The following is a 15,547-nucleotide window of genomic DNA, read 5'->3' as shown; positions in this document are numbered from 1 at the left end:
GGGTGCTATTATGGTATTTCAAGTTTTCTGAGCTTTCTACAGTGTTACAGTGTTGAATCGTCATCAGACATGTGAATGGCACTGTTTTTTATCACTTAAATGCATGTTTGAGTTTGAGTTTGAGTTCCAGCACGCTTTCAATTCGGTTTCCATGGCGACGAAAAACGTGTAGTTTCAGAGAGTTTTTTCTACTTTGAAATCCTTGTGACGTCCCGGGGGATAAGGTTCGGTGATTGGTTACCTTCTACTGGTTAACAAGGGCATGTACAAATACATCAGGCGGGTGGAAAATGTGGGATAAAGTTATTTCCAACGATGGCTGGTGAGTTTACCAAAGAGAGACATCCTGCTGCATTCGTTGCTATGGGTTGCTGTTTTCCACTTCGTTTTCAGGCTCTGATTCAGGTTCCAACATGTAGGGCTGTATGCTATGTGTTGACATTGTATTTTGTTTTTTTTTATTGAGTTCATATTAGCCTAATCCTTCTGTTTATGAGATGTTACAATGACGGCGAAAGCAGTTGCGGTGCGCGCTCCTGATGTAGTGCAGTGGCGGGAGGCGGGGCTTAATGCGGAAGAGTCTCAATCCACTCGTTTTGCCCACAGACTGATCTGACAGCCTACGGACAGGGTCGGTCTGAAGTAAATAAAGCGATTCATGACAATAACTTGATAAATCCCAGCCCTTCTGGGCTCAGAAATAAAAAAAAAAAGCCTGAAATGCACATAATAGTTACACTTTAGTTCTTAAGTTCACCACAACCTCTTCAGAAACTACACAAAAGCAGTGAACATAATGAACAGGCTGATCTGACAGCCTAATTTTAGGGTTATAAAATATATGAGTACCCAAAGTTAGAATATGAAAGCATTTTTTCAAAAGCTGAAACAATAGCTTTTACATGCCCCGATTTTAGCATTTTTCCTGATGATACACTGCCTTTCATACTGTACACTGATACCAGTAATTGTGGACTTGGTGTTGTCCTAACTCAGGAACAGCATATGCCAGCAGGAAGCTTCATACTCCTGACGCAACAACACACAGTTCTTTTAAGTTGGTGTTTCTTGCTATAACGTGGGCAATAGTTGAGAAATTCAAAGTGTGGGAGGAAAAAATTACTGTAGTGACAGATAACAACTCACTGGTACACCTACAGACAGCAAAACTGGGGGCTGTGGAACAAAGATGGGTTGCACAATTGGCCAATTTGAGTACACCATCAAATACCGCTCTGGAAAACAAAACACTAATGCAAATGTTATCTCTAGGCTCCCTGCTACCCACACAGGCTCTGGCCAGGCAGGGAAGGGTTCAGAGGCTGACCAGTATATGAGAGCCACGGAAATTTTATCTTCCCCACAGGCTGGGGTTGGGACCCAGGATAGTGGAAGAGGTTACAGGCTGATGATACAACTCTGGGGCAAGTGAAGCAGTACCTTGAACAAGGTAGGCTTCCTAGTTCTACAGAGAGGCAGACATTGGCTATGCCAGTTAAAAGACTTTTGAGCCACGAGAAGCAGCTAGAACTTTCATGAGTGTTTTGTATTTTTAGGTTTGGTTTCTTGTTTTGAATCTTTTGTTTCTTGTTTAGCCTTTGTTCCTGTTCATTAGATTCACCTGGTCTCATTTAGTTCATTCACCACACCTGTGTCTTGTTTGGTTTTCCAGTATTTATAGCCTTTGGTTTCAGTTCTGCTTTCTGGTTCATTTTGTTGGCAAATGACAAAACGGACAAGCTTGACGCTAACAAGGTCTCAGAAAGAATACAGAGAGTGCAGTATTATGTGCTTCACCGAGACATGGCTGCATGAAGACATCCCTGACTAATGTGTCTGGACCTGGCTGTAAAACGGTCCGTGCAGACCGCAGTAGATGACATAGCGGAAAGCTAAAGGGTGGTGGAATTGCAGTGCTGGTTAACCAGAGTTTGTGTCATCCTAAACATGTTACTGTCAAGGAGAAGATATGCACAAGGGACATCGAACTGTTAGCTGTGAGCTTCCGTCTATATTATTTACCCAGAGAGTTTACCTGTGTTATTCTGGTAGCGGTTTATATAATACCTGGTACCGCACCAGACCGCCTGTGACATCATCAACTCCGTCGTTGCTCGGCTACAAACACAGCATCCAAACTCCTTCAAGGCGATCTCCGGAGACTTCAACAACGTCTCCCTCTCTGCAACTCTACCAACATTCCAACAGTTTGTCAGCTGCTCAACCAGAGAAAATAAGATGTTGGACTTATTTTATCCAAATAGGAATAATGGATACAGTTGTTCTGCCCTGCCTCCTTTAGGAAGATCTGACCATAATCTGGTTCTTCTCACCTCCACCTACAAGCCCATCGTTCGGCACCAACCAGTCATCACAAAAACTATCAAAATCTGGTCTGCTAAAGCTGAAGATGCTCTTAGAGGAGGCTTTGAGGCTACAGACTGGAACATCCTCTGTGAACCTCATGGAGACGACATCAACGCCATGACTGAAGTCTGCTACATACTCCACGAGAAGCAAGAACTGAGTTCTTGTTCTCGAGGCTGCAAGAACAAGAAAAAACGTCTTGTTCGGCAGGTCCATACATACTCCACGAGAAGCAGGTCTGCAGCGGGGAGGGATCACTGCGGGGGGCAGATGTCTGCTTTATGTGCAATGAACCCGGTTGTTACCTCCGCCGAGGAGGCTGTTTTCCCCGGCGTCTTTTTGCTTAAGATAACTTAAAAGGTTACGGAGGGATTTTATAAATATTTCAAGAGTTACTGCAAATGTAAAAATGAAAAATGAATTAAATTCTGGTGGTGATGCGGATCACCGTTTGGATCCAGGAATGTTTTAAAAGGATTCTTAAACATTGTGCTTGGTGGAGGTTTCCGCTCTCCGAGTTTCTAGTTTCATATTTAACGAGCAGCTTCGTCCGCGGCAGGGCGGGTTGTGCACGCGGCTGGGTCCGAGTGTTTTATTGCCACATGTTAAAATGTTCGTACTTTCTCACCACCTCGATCAGCTGTTTTATCAAAACAATCCGTTTTACCAGCAACAGCAAACACACGGAAGCAGCAACTCCGCTTCATGCTTTCTCTGTGTTAACCACGCCCACCTCCAATGTCCGACCAATCACACGATACTTCTCGCAGCCCCGCAAGAAAAAAGTTCTGCCAGCCCGGTGTGTCAAGAACTGTCCTCAAACACGTCCGCGAGAACAAAATGACGTCATTTTCTTCTCGGAGCCTCGAGAACAAGAAAAAAGTTCTCGCTTCTCGTGGAGGATGTAACAGGCTTAAGTGTGTGACAGATTACATAAACTTCTGTGTGGACAGCATTGTCCCAACAAGAACAGTGAGGTGCTTCCCCAATAACAAACCCTGGATCACCAGTGACCTGAAAAAGCTGCTGAACATCAAAAAGAAAGCCTTCAGGGTTGGAGACAGGGAGTTATTGAAGGCAACACAAAAACAACTTAAAACACAAACTAAGAAGTGCAAGGAGGACTACAGGAAGAAGTTAGAAAGTCAGCTCCAGCAGAATAACGTGAGGGATGTGTGGTCTGGAATGAAGAAGATCACCGGCTTCAAGTTAAAGGGGGACCAGCCTGATGGAGGTCTGGACAGAGCTAATGAGCTGAACATATTCTTCAACAGGTTCAGTTCACCCCCTACCTCCAGCCCAACAGACCACACACCCTCCATAAGCCCACTGCTTTCCTGTCACGCCTCCAATCTGTCACCCTGCAGCTCAGTCATGGACCAGAACACAGCTTCATCTCCCTCCACATCAGGACATCCTGAGACCTCCACCTTGTTTGTCTCCTGCAATCAGGTTATGAAGCAACTTGAGAAACCGAACCAGAACAAGGCTGCAGGTCCAGGTGGTGTCAGTCCCAGAGTTCTCAAGACCTGCTCAAAACAACTGTCTCTGATTCTCCAGCACCTTTTCAACACCAGTCTGAGACAAAATAGAGTCCCAGTGCTGTGGAAAACCTCCTGCCTTGTTCCAGTGCCTAAAAAAACACAACCAGCTGAACCAAGTGACTACAGACCAGTTGCCCCGACATCTCACATCATGAAAGTCCTGGAGAGACTCTTTCTGGCTAACCTCAACAAGCAAGTAAACACCTTTCAAGAAGCATTACAGTTTGCACATTGTAATGGACTTGGGGTTGAAGATGCCATCATATACCTGCTCCAGAGAGCACACTCTCATCTGGACCATTCAGGTAGCACTCTGAGGGTCATGTTCTTTGATTTCTCAAGTGCTTTTAATACCATTCAGTCTGCTTTGTTATGTGAGAAGCTCCATAAATTCCAGGTGGATACCTCCACAACAACCTGGATCTATGACTACCTCACAAACAGACCACAGTTTGTGAGACTGAAAGGTTGTGTGTCTGAGATGGAGGTCAGCAGCACTGGTGCACCACAAGGAACTGTACTCTGGCCATTCTTCTTCACTCTGTACACCTCAGACTTCCAGTACAACTCTGAGTCCTGTCATCTGCAGAAATACTCTGATAACTCCAAAGTCCAAAGGCCGCTGGGACCCTTACTTGGATTCAGTAAATGAATGAATGCTGCAATACAATACAAACAGCATGACCTGCAGTCAAGCTATCAGAAACACCTTAGAGTTACAGGAAAGGTAAGCCAGTGTCCTCAACACAGCTACAGTTCTTACAGACCTGGTAGGCCCAGAGTCTCACTTTCTGTTTGATGCTCTTGGAGTGAAATATGACTGGCACACTACTCTTGCTGACACCTAAATAAAATTAGTTCAAATTTACAGAGGTGTTAATGTGTTTACAACCAAATGCAAGAATATTTTATTAGCTTTCATTTGGTACAACTTTCAGTGCTATAGCATCAACCTCTGGGAAGCTACAATGAAAACAAGGACATAATGTCCCGAATTTTGCATTGTTTTTGAATAACGTCAACAATAAAACTACATGGCTCATGAGGCAGGCACAGCCAAGGTCCAAGATCAAAGTCACTGATATATTTAGTTCATTTAGACCTTGGAGAATGGAATGATATCAGTTTGTATATGTCTGATGAAAAAGGTCAAATTTGAAGAGGTCTAAAGCACTGTTTCCATCCTGGGAAAGGAGGTGGAGGTGGTGGAAAAATACAAGTACCTTGGAGTTCAGCTGGACAACAAACTGGACTGGAAATGCAACACTGACTACATCTACAAGAAAGGTCAGAGCAGACTCTACTTCTTAAAGAAGCTGTGATCTTTTAACGTCTGCACCAAGATGTTGCATATCTTCTATAAGTCTGTTGTAGAGAGTGCAGTCAGCTTTGCAGCATCTGCTGGGGTAGTAGCATCAGAACCAGAGACTTGAAGAGAATCAACAAACTGATCCAGAAAGCTGCTTCTGTGCTTGGAGTAACTCTGGAGCCGCTGGAGCTGATTGTCCAAAGAAGAATGCTGCACAAGCTGATGAAGATGATGGAGGATTCTTCACACCCTCCCCACAACACAGTGAAGAAATAACAAAGTGTGTTCAGTGAGAGGCTTCTTCAGGTCCGATGTAAGACTGAAAGATACAGAAGATCATTCCTCCCAACAGCCATCAACCTCTGGAACAAGACAATTTGTTATTATCTACTACAATATTGAATTTCCCCTTGGCTGTCCTGAAGTGCTCCACTCAGACCCAGGCCCCAACTCAGTTTTTCAGATCAAAGAACTGTGCCAGATTTGTGGGTTTTGCAAAAGCCGCACCACTCCCTCTCATCCATTTGGGAATGGGGCCTGCGAGAGGTTAAACCAGACTCTCCTAAATCTCCTTGGCACCTTGGGAATGGAGAAACAAAGCAGGTAGGTGGAATACTTACCTGGATTGGTTCAAGCATATAATAATACTGTTCACAGTTCTACAGGCTATGCGCCAGCCTTCCTTATGTGCGGCTGACACTTCAGGACCCCTGTGGATATGATGGCTGGAACTGATGGTCCAACACCCCATGATAGCACGATAGACTGGGTGAGTAGGCACCATCAACATTTGAGTTATGCTTCTGAAAGAGCATCTTGTAGCCTAAAGAAAGATGCAGGGAGAAATAAAAGACTATATGACCGTACTGCCCAAGATCCCCCCCTTCTGCCTGGTGATCAACTGTTGGTATTAGATCAATGGAGCAGGCAAAGGTGCAAGCTCAGTGACAAGTGGGAGGAACAGCCCCATGTGGTGGTAAATAGATCACACCCCGAGCAACCAATGTACCCCAAAGGTCCACTTGAGGGATCCAGCCACAACAATATTGGCTTAATAACTAGGAAAATAATGGGGAAAGAACAGACTATAGAATTTAAAAAACACACCCTGTTTGACAGATGTGCAAGACTGTTCTAGGGACTAGAACGTATGGTTGGGTGGAATTGTCATAGGGGTGTGTTGTCTGCACCCTGCTCTTCCCAAGCAGGACAATTAATCAGTACCGGATTAATACCAACTGGGGACTGTTCAGTTTGAACATAAATACATTACAAAGACAAGATATTTTAAATGAATATAGCTTAAAAATGGTTAGCAATTCATAACTTAGTGTTTATGTCTGTTTCATACAATGTCCCAACTTGATTGGAACTGGAACAGACTTTTCTGCTTTCAGGTCCAGGTTGTTGGTGAGACAACATCGCCTCAACTGCTGCATGTCAACAATGAAGGGAGCCGCACTGTAAATGTGGGAATGCATGCAGCAATAGGACCAAGGTGGGACTTGAACTTTGAGCCATTGCAACACAAAGCTTCAGCCTGCGTACACCTGCTTCTCTCATAGCCGGTCACCTACAAGCTGCTATCCGTCTGAAATACTGTAAAAGCTCCGTCAAGCAGAAGAGGAGCTTTTAGAAATATTTGCCTCAAACAGAAAATGTTGATCTGATGACAAACTTATGCAGCACATGACAGACATCCCACATTCATGATGCAGACATGAACTTTATGATCTACATGTCTCCACCTGCTGGAGACACTCATTCACTGCAGTCACACCACTGACTGACCTCCATCCATCATCCATAGACATCCATCACTGTATAGCAACGGATGGATGGATGCAGGATGGAAGCTGGAACAGATTCATCTCAACATGAATGAGGGAAAACAGCTTTTCTGTCAGCAAAGGGTTAAAACAATCTGTCTTTGTTGATTTGTCTTTTGTCACAGATGGATCAGGTCAGATTTTCATGTGAAACTACCTTCATTTGTGGTGTCGTTGCTGTTTGCTGAAAAAGTCTCCCATTAAACATGAATGATGTCATTTCTTCTCATCCTGGAAATGAGCCTTTCTGAACATCCCATAACTACATACTTCATGCTTTATTGATTTAGAAAAACAACATTTGATCTTCAGAACAGCTAAAAGTAGTTCCAGGTAGAAATGATTTGTACATTTACAAGGTGTTGACAGTAAAATAATCTGTTATGAAGGAAGCTTTCATGATTTCTCTGTTTGACTCCATGAGGTTGAAGAGAAACAACAACATATAAATACAGAAACACAAATATTCAACTAATAATTAGAGAACAAGCAGGTTGGGATTTTCATGTGGAGAAATATTGATGGAAATAAAAATCATCATCAGCAGTGATTTCCTCCAGAAAGAAACAAACAGAAACAAACAGCACATAAAAAAGTCAAATAAACAACAGAACAGCAGAGCAGAAACGTCACAACAATAAACTCTGCAACAAACACACAAAATCACTTTATTCCACTTTACACAACTCAGCACTACATCCGATGCCACAAATCCAAAGTCCAAGTCCAGCATGGAGCGGCTGAGTGAATGTGGTCTGGACTCTGTGGAGGAGAGTCCTGGTCTCAGAGACGCTGTAGAAGGACAGAATACCTGCTCCGTGATCCAGGTACACTCCTACTCTGGAGGAACGAGGACCTGAGATGGAGGTTCTGATGCTGTTGTAGCGAAATTCATAATCAGTTGTGTTACAATATAATGCCCAAGATTTATCATTAAATCCAAATCCACTTTCATTCCCAGCTCTGCTGATCGTCTTGTATGCAACCGTTACACAACCTCTTCCTCTCATTTCCACCTCCCAGTAACAACGACCAGTCAGACTCTCTCTGCTCAGAACCTGAAGCCAGCCAGTAAATCCGTCTGGATGATGAGAATAAGACTGATGTTGTTTCATTAATGTCACCTTTCTGTTCCCGTCTGACAGTAACAGACGTGTGTGTGCTGTGTTTGGATCAAGTGTGATTTCACATGAACATTGTAAGAATCCATCTCTGCTCTTTGGTCCTGGTTCTGGTTCTGGTTCTGGTCCTGGTCCTGGTTCTGGATGTGGCAGTAAAACATCCACAGCAGCGACTGCCAGTGAGATGTTTGTCCATCTGTCTGTCAGGATGTCCTGTAGTTTATCTCTGAGCTCTGACACAGCTGCTGTCACATCCTCAAAGTGTGTGAGAGGACGGATATTGATGCTGGATGAGTGTGTAGACTCACTGAGTGCTGACAGTGAGGGGTAGTTGTGTAGAAACTGGCTGTGATCCTCTGTGTGTGAGAGCTGCTTCAGCTCAGCGTCTCTCCTCTTCAGCTCAGTGATCTCCTGCTCCAGCTTCTCCTGAAGCTCTTTGACTCGCCTCACTTCAGTTTCCTGCTGGGATCTGATCTGCTGCTTCACATCAGAGCTTCTTTTCTGGATGAGACGGATCAGCTGGGTGAAGATCTTCTCACTGTCCTCCACTGTTGTATCAGCAGAGTGATTGATGGCCTCCACCTCCTGTTGAAGCAGCTTCACATCTTTCTCTCTGTCCTGGATTCTCTGCTGGATTTCTAGTCGACTCACCTCCAGCTCTCTCTGCCTCTCAGTCCTTTCTGCTGCAGCTGAGACCGTGTCGTGGCCTTTATGTTCATCCACAGAGCAGAGATAACAGATACACTTCTGATCAGTACGGCAGAACAGCTTCATCACCTCATCATGACGAGAGCAGATGTTCTCCTGGAGGTTCTTGGAGGGCTCCACCAGCTTGTGTTTCTTTAACGGAGCCGCTTCATAATGAGGCTGGAGGTGTTTGTCACAGTAAGAGGCCAGACAGGCCAAACAGGACTTGCTGGCTTTCAGTTTTCTTCCAGTGCAGACATCACAGGCCACATCTTCAGGTCCAGCATAGCAGTGATCAGCAGGAGCAGCTTGGAGTCCAGTCTTCTTCAGCTGCTCCACTAAAGCTGCTAACATGGTGTTTTTCCCCAGGACAGGCCTCGGTATGAAGGTCTGCCTGCACTGAGGGCAGCTGTAGATTCCCTTCTGGTCCTCTTCATCCCAGAAGTGTTTAATACACTCCATGCAGTAGCTGTGTCCACAGGGAATAGTCACTGGTTTCTTTAGTAGATCCAGACAGATGGAACAAGAGAAGGTTTCTCGCTCCAGCTCGTCTCCTTTCTGCGCCATTTCACCTCTCAGCAGCAGTGACGGTGTTAGTTTCACTTCCTCAAAGCTGAAACTAGTCTTAGCTCTGATCTACAAATCATGTGTTTGTTCAGAGAACGGAGGCTGTCAGCTCTTCCTCTTCACCACGTGTTGCTTCCACCAATCAGACAGCTGCAGATCTGCAGGGGAGGGAACAAGGAAACATGTGGCTTTTTCCAGGAAGAGGAGTGCTTTCAGAAGCAGCTTTAAAGCCTTTTCATGACAGATTGGTTTTCATCCAGTGGCAGATCCAGACAAGTTTCCATGTTGTGGCAAAGCAGCAGAAAAAGCCCTGATGTAGAAGAAAAAGATCCAGAAAAACTCTGTAAAATGATTCACTGCATCAGCATCCATTCTAAGAAAACAAAGACAATATTTAGGCTCCAATAAAAAGTCAAAGAAAAAGACATTAAATGACAGGACTGATATCAGCCTTTACTTTTATTGTGCTGTGCAGGGAAACATCTCCCAAACATCCACATGTGGAGCTTTTACACACTATTTCTCCATCCTGAGGACACGTAGATTCCTCACATGATCATCTTTGCAGTTTGATTCAGTTCATTATAAAACAGAAAGACAATTAGAAAGATCTGATCCAGTTTCACTGTTTCTGTTGGAACCAGGTGGCCAGGCTGCAAATCCAGGATGCAGCGGCTGAGTGAAGGTGGTTACGAAGGTGGATCAGTGTGTCAGAGGAGACTCTGCAGAAGGACAGAGTGCCAGCAGGACAGTCCACACACACTGCTGCTCTGTTAGAGACAGAGGACCAGGAGACCACTGTTTGTCTCTTATTGTGCCAAACTCCAAGACTGATCCTTCTGGATGTGTCCAGTAACAGGTCGAGGCAGTAACGGCCTAAATATGCTTATGAAATAATGCAATAAGAAAATGTTACAATAAATAACTGCATGCTTTCATCTAGTAGTAAAAGGTCCCTGAGATCAGTTCCACAGACCTGATCACACCTGATCACAGATCATTTTCATCTTCATTTAGAAATATAACAAATAGTCCATAAAAATGTTCAACAGTCATGTTTTCAGTAAATCCATGTAATAGTATGTGATTTATTTGGATAAAAATGTAAAAAAGAAAAGGAAAACTGTCTATAATCCAGAAAAGAAATAAAAAACTGGATCATAATACATGTAGCAAGAAAGAAACAAAGAAATTAAACAAATGAACAAAGAAGAAAGAAACACAGAAAGAAGGAAACAAAGAAAGAAGTGTGTGACCAGTGTGGAAACTATTTCTTGTCTTCTTCTCTCACACCCTTCAGGAGCACGTTGCCCACATACCACAAGTGTTGCAACAACTCTGGAGAACCAGTTTGTCGACACTGACAGATGTGAGTTCCATGCCAAGTCTGTGACCTTCCTTGGCTGTGTGTTTGCAAGCAGGCAGGTGAAGACAGACCCTGATAATATCAAACCAGAAGCTAAGTAGCTTATCCCTTACACAATGAAATATTTACAGTGTTTCTTGGGTTCAGCAAACCTTAAAAATGGCTCCTTCCTACTTTTTAGTGAGACATGCTCCATTTTAACCCATGCAACCAAGCATTTATCTATCCTGGAGAAAGGACCTCTAAAGCAGAGCTTCTCAATCCAGGTCCTCAGGATCCACTGCCCTGCACGTTTTAGGCATCTTCCTCCTCCAACACACCTGATTCAGATTGATTAATTTCCTCATCAGATCTTTGCAGACTGTTAACGAGCCCCTCATTTCATTCAGGTGTGTTAAAGTAGGGTTACCTCTAAATCATGCAGGGCAGGGGGTCCTGAGGACCTGGATGAAAAAGAAATCACTGCTCTCAAGCCCCTGTGATGCATCCCCAATGTCAACAAAAACAGTTTATAGTGGAGATGGATGCAGTGGCTCAGGTGGTAGAGCTGCTTGTCTTGTGACCTGATGATCAGCGGTTTGAGTCCTGCTCCCCTAAGCTGCTGCAGCCCCAAGGTGAATTGTTCTCCGACGGCTGGACCCAAACATGGATAAATGCAGAGGATTGCGTCAGGAAGGGCATGTGCCAATTGATACTCGCTCGAGTCAATTGGCTCAAGCTGAAAGGAAAACAAAGATGTCTGTCAACAAATCAGAGACACTAGAAATGGTCGTGAGTTTTGTCACTGCTACATCATTAAAACTTTATACGCTGCCGAGCGTCTAAATGTCTTCATGCCACAGATTTGTGCTTGTTTGACAAGCAAGAAAATTACAATGAGACAATGATAACAAAGACAAATGTTTACCTACGAGCTAAATTAAGAGGATGGTGTGTAGCTGCTGAAGCAGGTGCAAACAATTGTCCTACTAGCCTGTGAAGTGGTTGTGGTCCATCTCTGCTCCTGGACAAACAATTCAGCTCCCCAAGTTCTCCTCTTTATGTTAGAACAGGATGAACCCAGCACCTCTTTTTTTCTTTTCTTTTGCAGCATCAGCATGATGTCGTTGTCACTTGATGTGGAATCTGTGTCTGTTTTTCACCACCTTCCGAGTTTCTATTAGAATCTTTGTGATTTATTTACAGTGTTTCATCACACTTTGTTTGCTTCGACGACAACGTCTAAGTGAGAATCCAGACAAGCTGCGGAGGAAACCCACTTGGGTTTCTTGCATTCTTTACGTACTTCTTTCAGTCGCTACCCACAGCTTGTGACTTCAGGTGAAGTTACGACTGTAGACTGACCATTTACATTTAGACAGACCAAGCACGGCTCATAGACCTCTATGATGATGACCAACCTGGGCATGAATGTTCCCTTGCCCGGACGTGGGTTACCGGGACCCCCCTCTGGAGCCAGGCCTAGAGGTGGGGTACAAGAGCGAGCATCTGGTGGCCGGGCCTTCGCCCATGGGGCCCGGTCGGGCTCAGCTCGAAAGGGTTACATGGGCCCCAACTCCCATGGGCTCACCATCTGTGGGAGGAGCCGTAGGGGTCGGGTGCAATGTGAGCAGGGTGGCAGCAAGAGGCGGGGACCCTGGCGGTCCAATCCCCGGCTGCAGAAGCTGGCTCTGGGGACGTGGAACGTCACCTCTCTGGTGGGGAAGGAGCCTGAGCTTGTGCGCGAGGTTGAGCGGTTCCGGCTAGATATAGTTGGACTCACCTTGACGCATGGCTTGGGCTCTGGAACCAGTACCCTCGAAAGGGGCTGGACCTTCTTCCACTCTGGAGTTGCTCATGGTGAGAGGCGCCGAGCAGGTGCGGGCATTCTCATCGGCCCCCAGCTTGGTGCCTGCACGTTTACACCGGTGGATAAAAGGGTAGTTTCCCTTCACCTCCGGGTGGGGGGACGGGTCCTGACTGTTGTCTGTGCTTATGCACCGAACAGCAGTTCAGAGTACCCACCCTTTCTGGGGTCCTTGGAGGGAGTGCTGGAGGGTGCTCCTTCTGGGGACTCCATTGTTCTGCTGGGGGACTTCAATGCTCACGTGGGCAATGACAGTGAGACCTGGAGAGGAGTGATTGGGAGGCATGGTCCCCCCCCTCTGAACCTAAATGGTGTTTTGTTATTGGACTTCTGTGCTCGTCATGGATTGTCCATAACGAACACCATGTTCCAACATAAGAGTGTCCATATGTACATCTGGCATCAGGATTCCCTGGGCCGCAGTTCGATGATCGATTTTGTAGTCATATTGTCAGACCTGCGGCCACATGCCTTGGACACTCGGGTGAAGAGGGGGGCGGAGCTGTCAACTGATCACCACCTGGTGGTGAGTTGGCTCAGATGGTGGGGGAGGAAGCCAGTCAGATCTGGCAGGCCCAAACGTGTTGTGAGGCTCTGCTGGGAACGTCTGGCTGAGTCCCCTGTCAGAGCGAGCTTCAACTCACACTTTCAGCAGAGCTTCGAACATGTCCCGAGTGAGGCAGGGGACATTGAGTCCGAATGGGCTGTGTTCCATGCCTCTATTGCTGAGGCGGCCAGCCGGAGCAGTGGCTGTAAGGTCGTTGGTGCCTGTTGTGGCGGTAATCCCAGGACTCGTTGGTGGACACCAGCAGTGAGGGATGCCGTCAAGCTGAAGAAGGAGTCCTATCGGGCCTTCTTGGCCTGTGGGACTCTGGAGGCAGCTGATGGGTACCGGCGGGCTAAGCGGCATGTGGCTTCGTCTGTTGCCGAGGCAAAAACTCGGGCATGGAAGGAGTTCGGCGAGGCCATGGAGAAAGACTTCCGGAAGGCTTCGAGGAGATTCTGGTCCACCATCCGGCGGCTCAGGAGGGGGAAGCAGTGCTCCATCAATACTGTGTACAGTGGAGATGGGGAGCTGCTGACCTCAACTCGGGACGTAGTGAGTCGGTGAAGGAATGCTTCAAAGACCTCCTCAATCCTACCAACACGTCTTCCGATGAGGAAGCAGAGCTGGGGGACTCAGGGGTAGACTCTCCTATCTCTGGGGCTGAAGTCGCTGAGGTGGTCAAAAAGCTCCTTGGCGGCAAGGCCCCGGGGGTGGATGAGATCTGCCCGGAGTTAGGCTCTAAGGTTCTGGATGCTGTGGGGCTGTCCTGGCTGACACGCCTCTGCAGCATCGCGTGGACATCGGGGGCAGTACCGCTGGATTGGCAGACTGGGGTGGTGGTCCCCCTTTTTAAGAAGAAGGACCAGAGAGTGTGTTCCAGTTACAGGGGAATCACACTCCTCAGCCTCCCTGGTAAGGTCTATTCAGGGGTCCTGGAAAGGAAGGTCCAACGGATTGTCGAATCCCGGATTGAGGAGGAGCAGTGTAGTTTTTGTCCTGGTCGGGGAACAGTGGACCAGCTCTATACCCTCTTTGGGGTCCTGGAGGGGGCATGGGAGTTTGCCCAACCAGTCTACATGTGCTTTGTGGACCTGGAGAAGGCATTCGACCGTGTCCCCCGGGGTCTCCTGTGGGGTATGGGATACCGGACCCCCTTGTACGAGCTGTCCGGTCCCTGTACGACAGATGTCAGAGCTTGGTCCGCATTGCCGGTAGTAAGTCGGATTGGTTTCCAGTGAGGGTTGGACTCCGCCAAGGCTGCCCTTTATCACCGATTCTGTTCATAACTTATATGGACAGAATTTCTAGGCGCAGCCGAGGTGTTGAGGGGATCCGACTTGGTGGCCTCAGGATTGGGTCTCTGCTTTTTGCAGATGACGTGGTCCTGTTGGCTTCATCTGGTTGTGATCTCCAGCTCTCGCTTGAGCGATTCGCGGCCGAGTGTGAAGCGGCTGGGATGAGAATCAGCACCTCCAAATCTGAGACCATTGTCCTCAGCTGGAATAGGGTGGATTGCCCTCTCCGGGTCGGAAGTCAGGTCTTGCCTCAAGTGGAGGAGTTTAAATATCTCGGGGTCTTGTTCACGAGTGAGGGAAGGATGGAGCGCGAGATCGACAGACGGATCGGTGCGGCATCTGCAGTAATGCGGACTCTGCGCCGGTCTGTCGTGGTGAAGAAGGAGCTGAGCCAGAAGGCGAAGCTCTCAATTTACCAGTCAATCTACGTTCCTACCCTCACCTATGGTCATGAGCTGTGGGTCGTGCCCGAAAGAACGAGATCTCGTATACAGGCGGCTGCAATGGGTTTCCTCCGCAGGGTGGCCGGGCTCTCCCTTAGAGATAGGGTGAGGAGCTCGGTCATCCGGGAGGGGCTCAGAGTAGAGCCGCTGCTCCTCCGCATTGAGAGGAACCAGTTGAGGTGGCTCGGGCATCTGGTCAGGATGCCTCCTGGACCTCCCTGGTGAGGTGTTCCAGGCACGTCCCTCTGGGAGGAGACCCCGGGGAAGACCCGGGACACGCTGGAGGGATTATATCTCTCGGCTGGCCTGGGAACGCCTCGGGATCCCCCCGCAGAGTTGGCAAATGTGGCTGGGGAGAGGGAAGTCTGGGCTTCCCTGCTTAGGCTGCTGCCCCCGCGACCCGACCCCGGATAAGCGGCTGAAGATGAAGATGAAGATGAAGATGAAGACTGACCATTTAATTAAGAGCTTTGTCTTTTGGCAGGCCACACACACAACTTCCAAACAAATTAGATTACATTTATAAAAATAACACATATGTATTATTAAATTTATTGGGTTATGTGAAAAAAACACACATCTGTCTGCATCAACTTGAATTTGTTCACATCATGTTAATCTTGACT

The 15,547-nt window shown here is 46.9% G+C and overlaps 1 protein-coding gene across 1 annotated transcript; it reads right to left on the bottom strand.

The window, feature by feature from the left end:
- Positions 1-7,786: 7,786 nt before the first annotated feature.
- Positions 7,787-9,424, bottom strand: LOC306765199 (tripartite motif-containing protein 16-like; the record flags this gene model as incomplete). The annotated part of the gene is made up of 2 exons (XM_079252595.1): positions 7,787-7,925; positions 8,054-9,424. 2 exons carry the CDS (start codon positions 9,422-9,424, stop codon positions 7,833-7,835), a joined length of 1,464 nt encoding a protein of 487 aa, XP_079108721.1. The 3' UTR covers positions 7,787-7,832.
- Between the last annotated feature and the right edge of the window lie 6,123 nt (positions 9,425-15,547).

Source organism: Telmatherina bonti (genome assembly GCF_933228915.1).
Source record: "Telmatherina bonti genome assembly, chromosome: 14".
NCBI classification, from domain to species: domain Eukaryota; kingdom Metazoa; phylum Chordata; class Actinopteri; order Atheriniformes; family Telmatherinidae; genus Telmatherina; species Telmatherina bonti.
The sequence above is the reverse complement of the archived record's forward strand: the minus strand, read 5'-3'. Positions and strand labels throughout refer to the sequence as shown.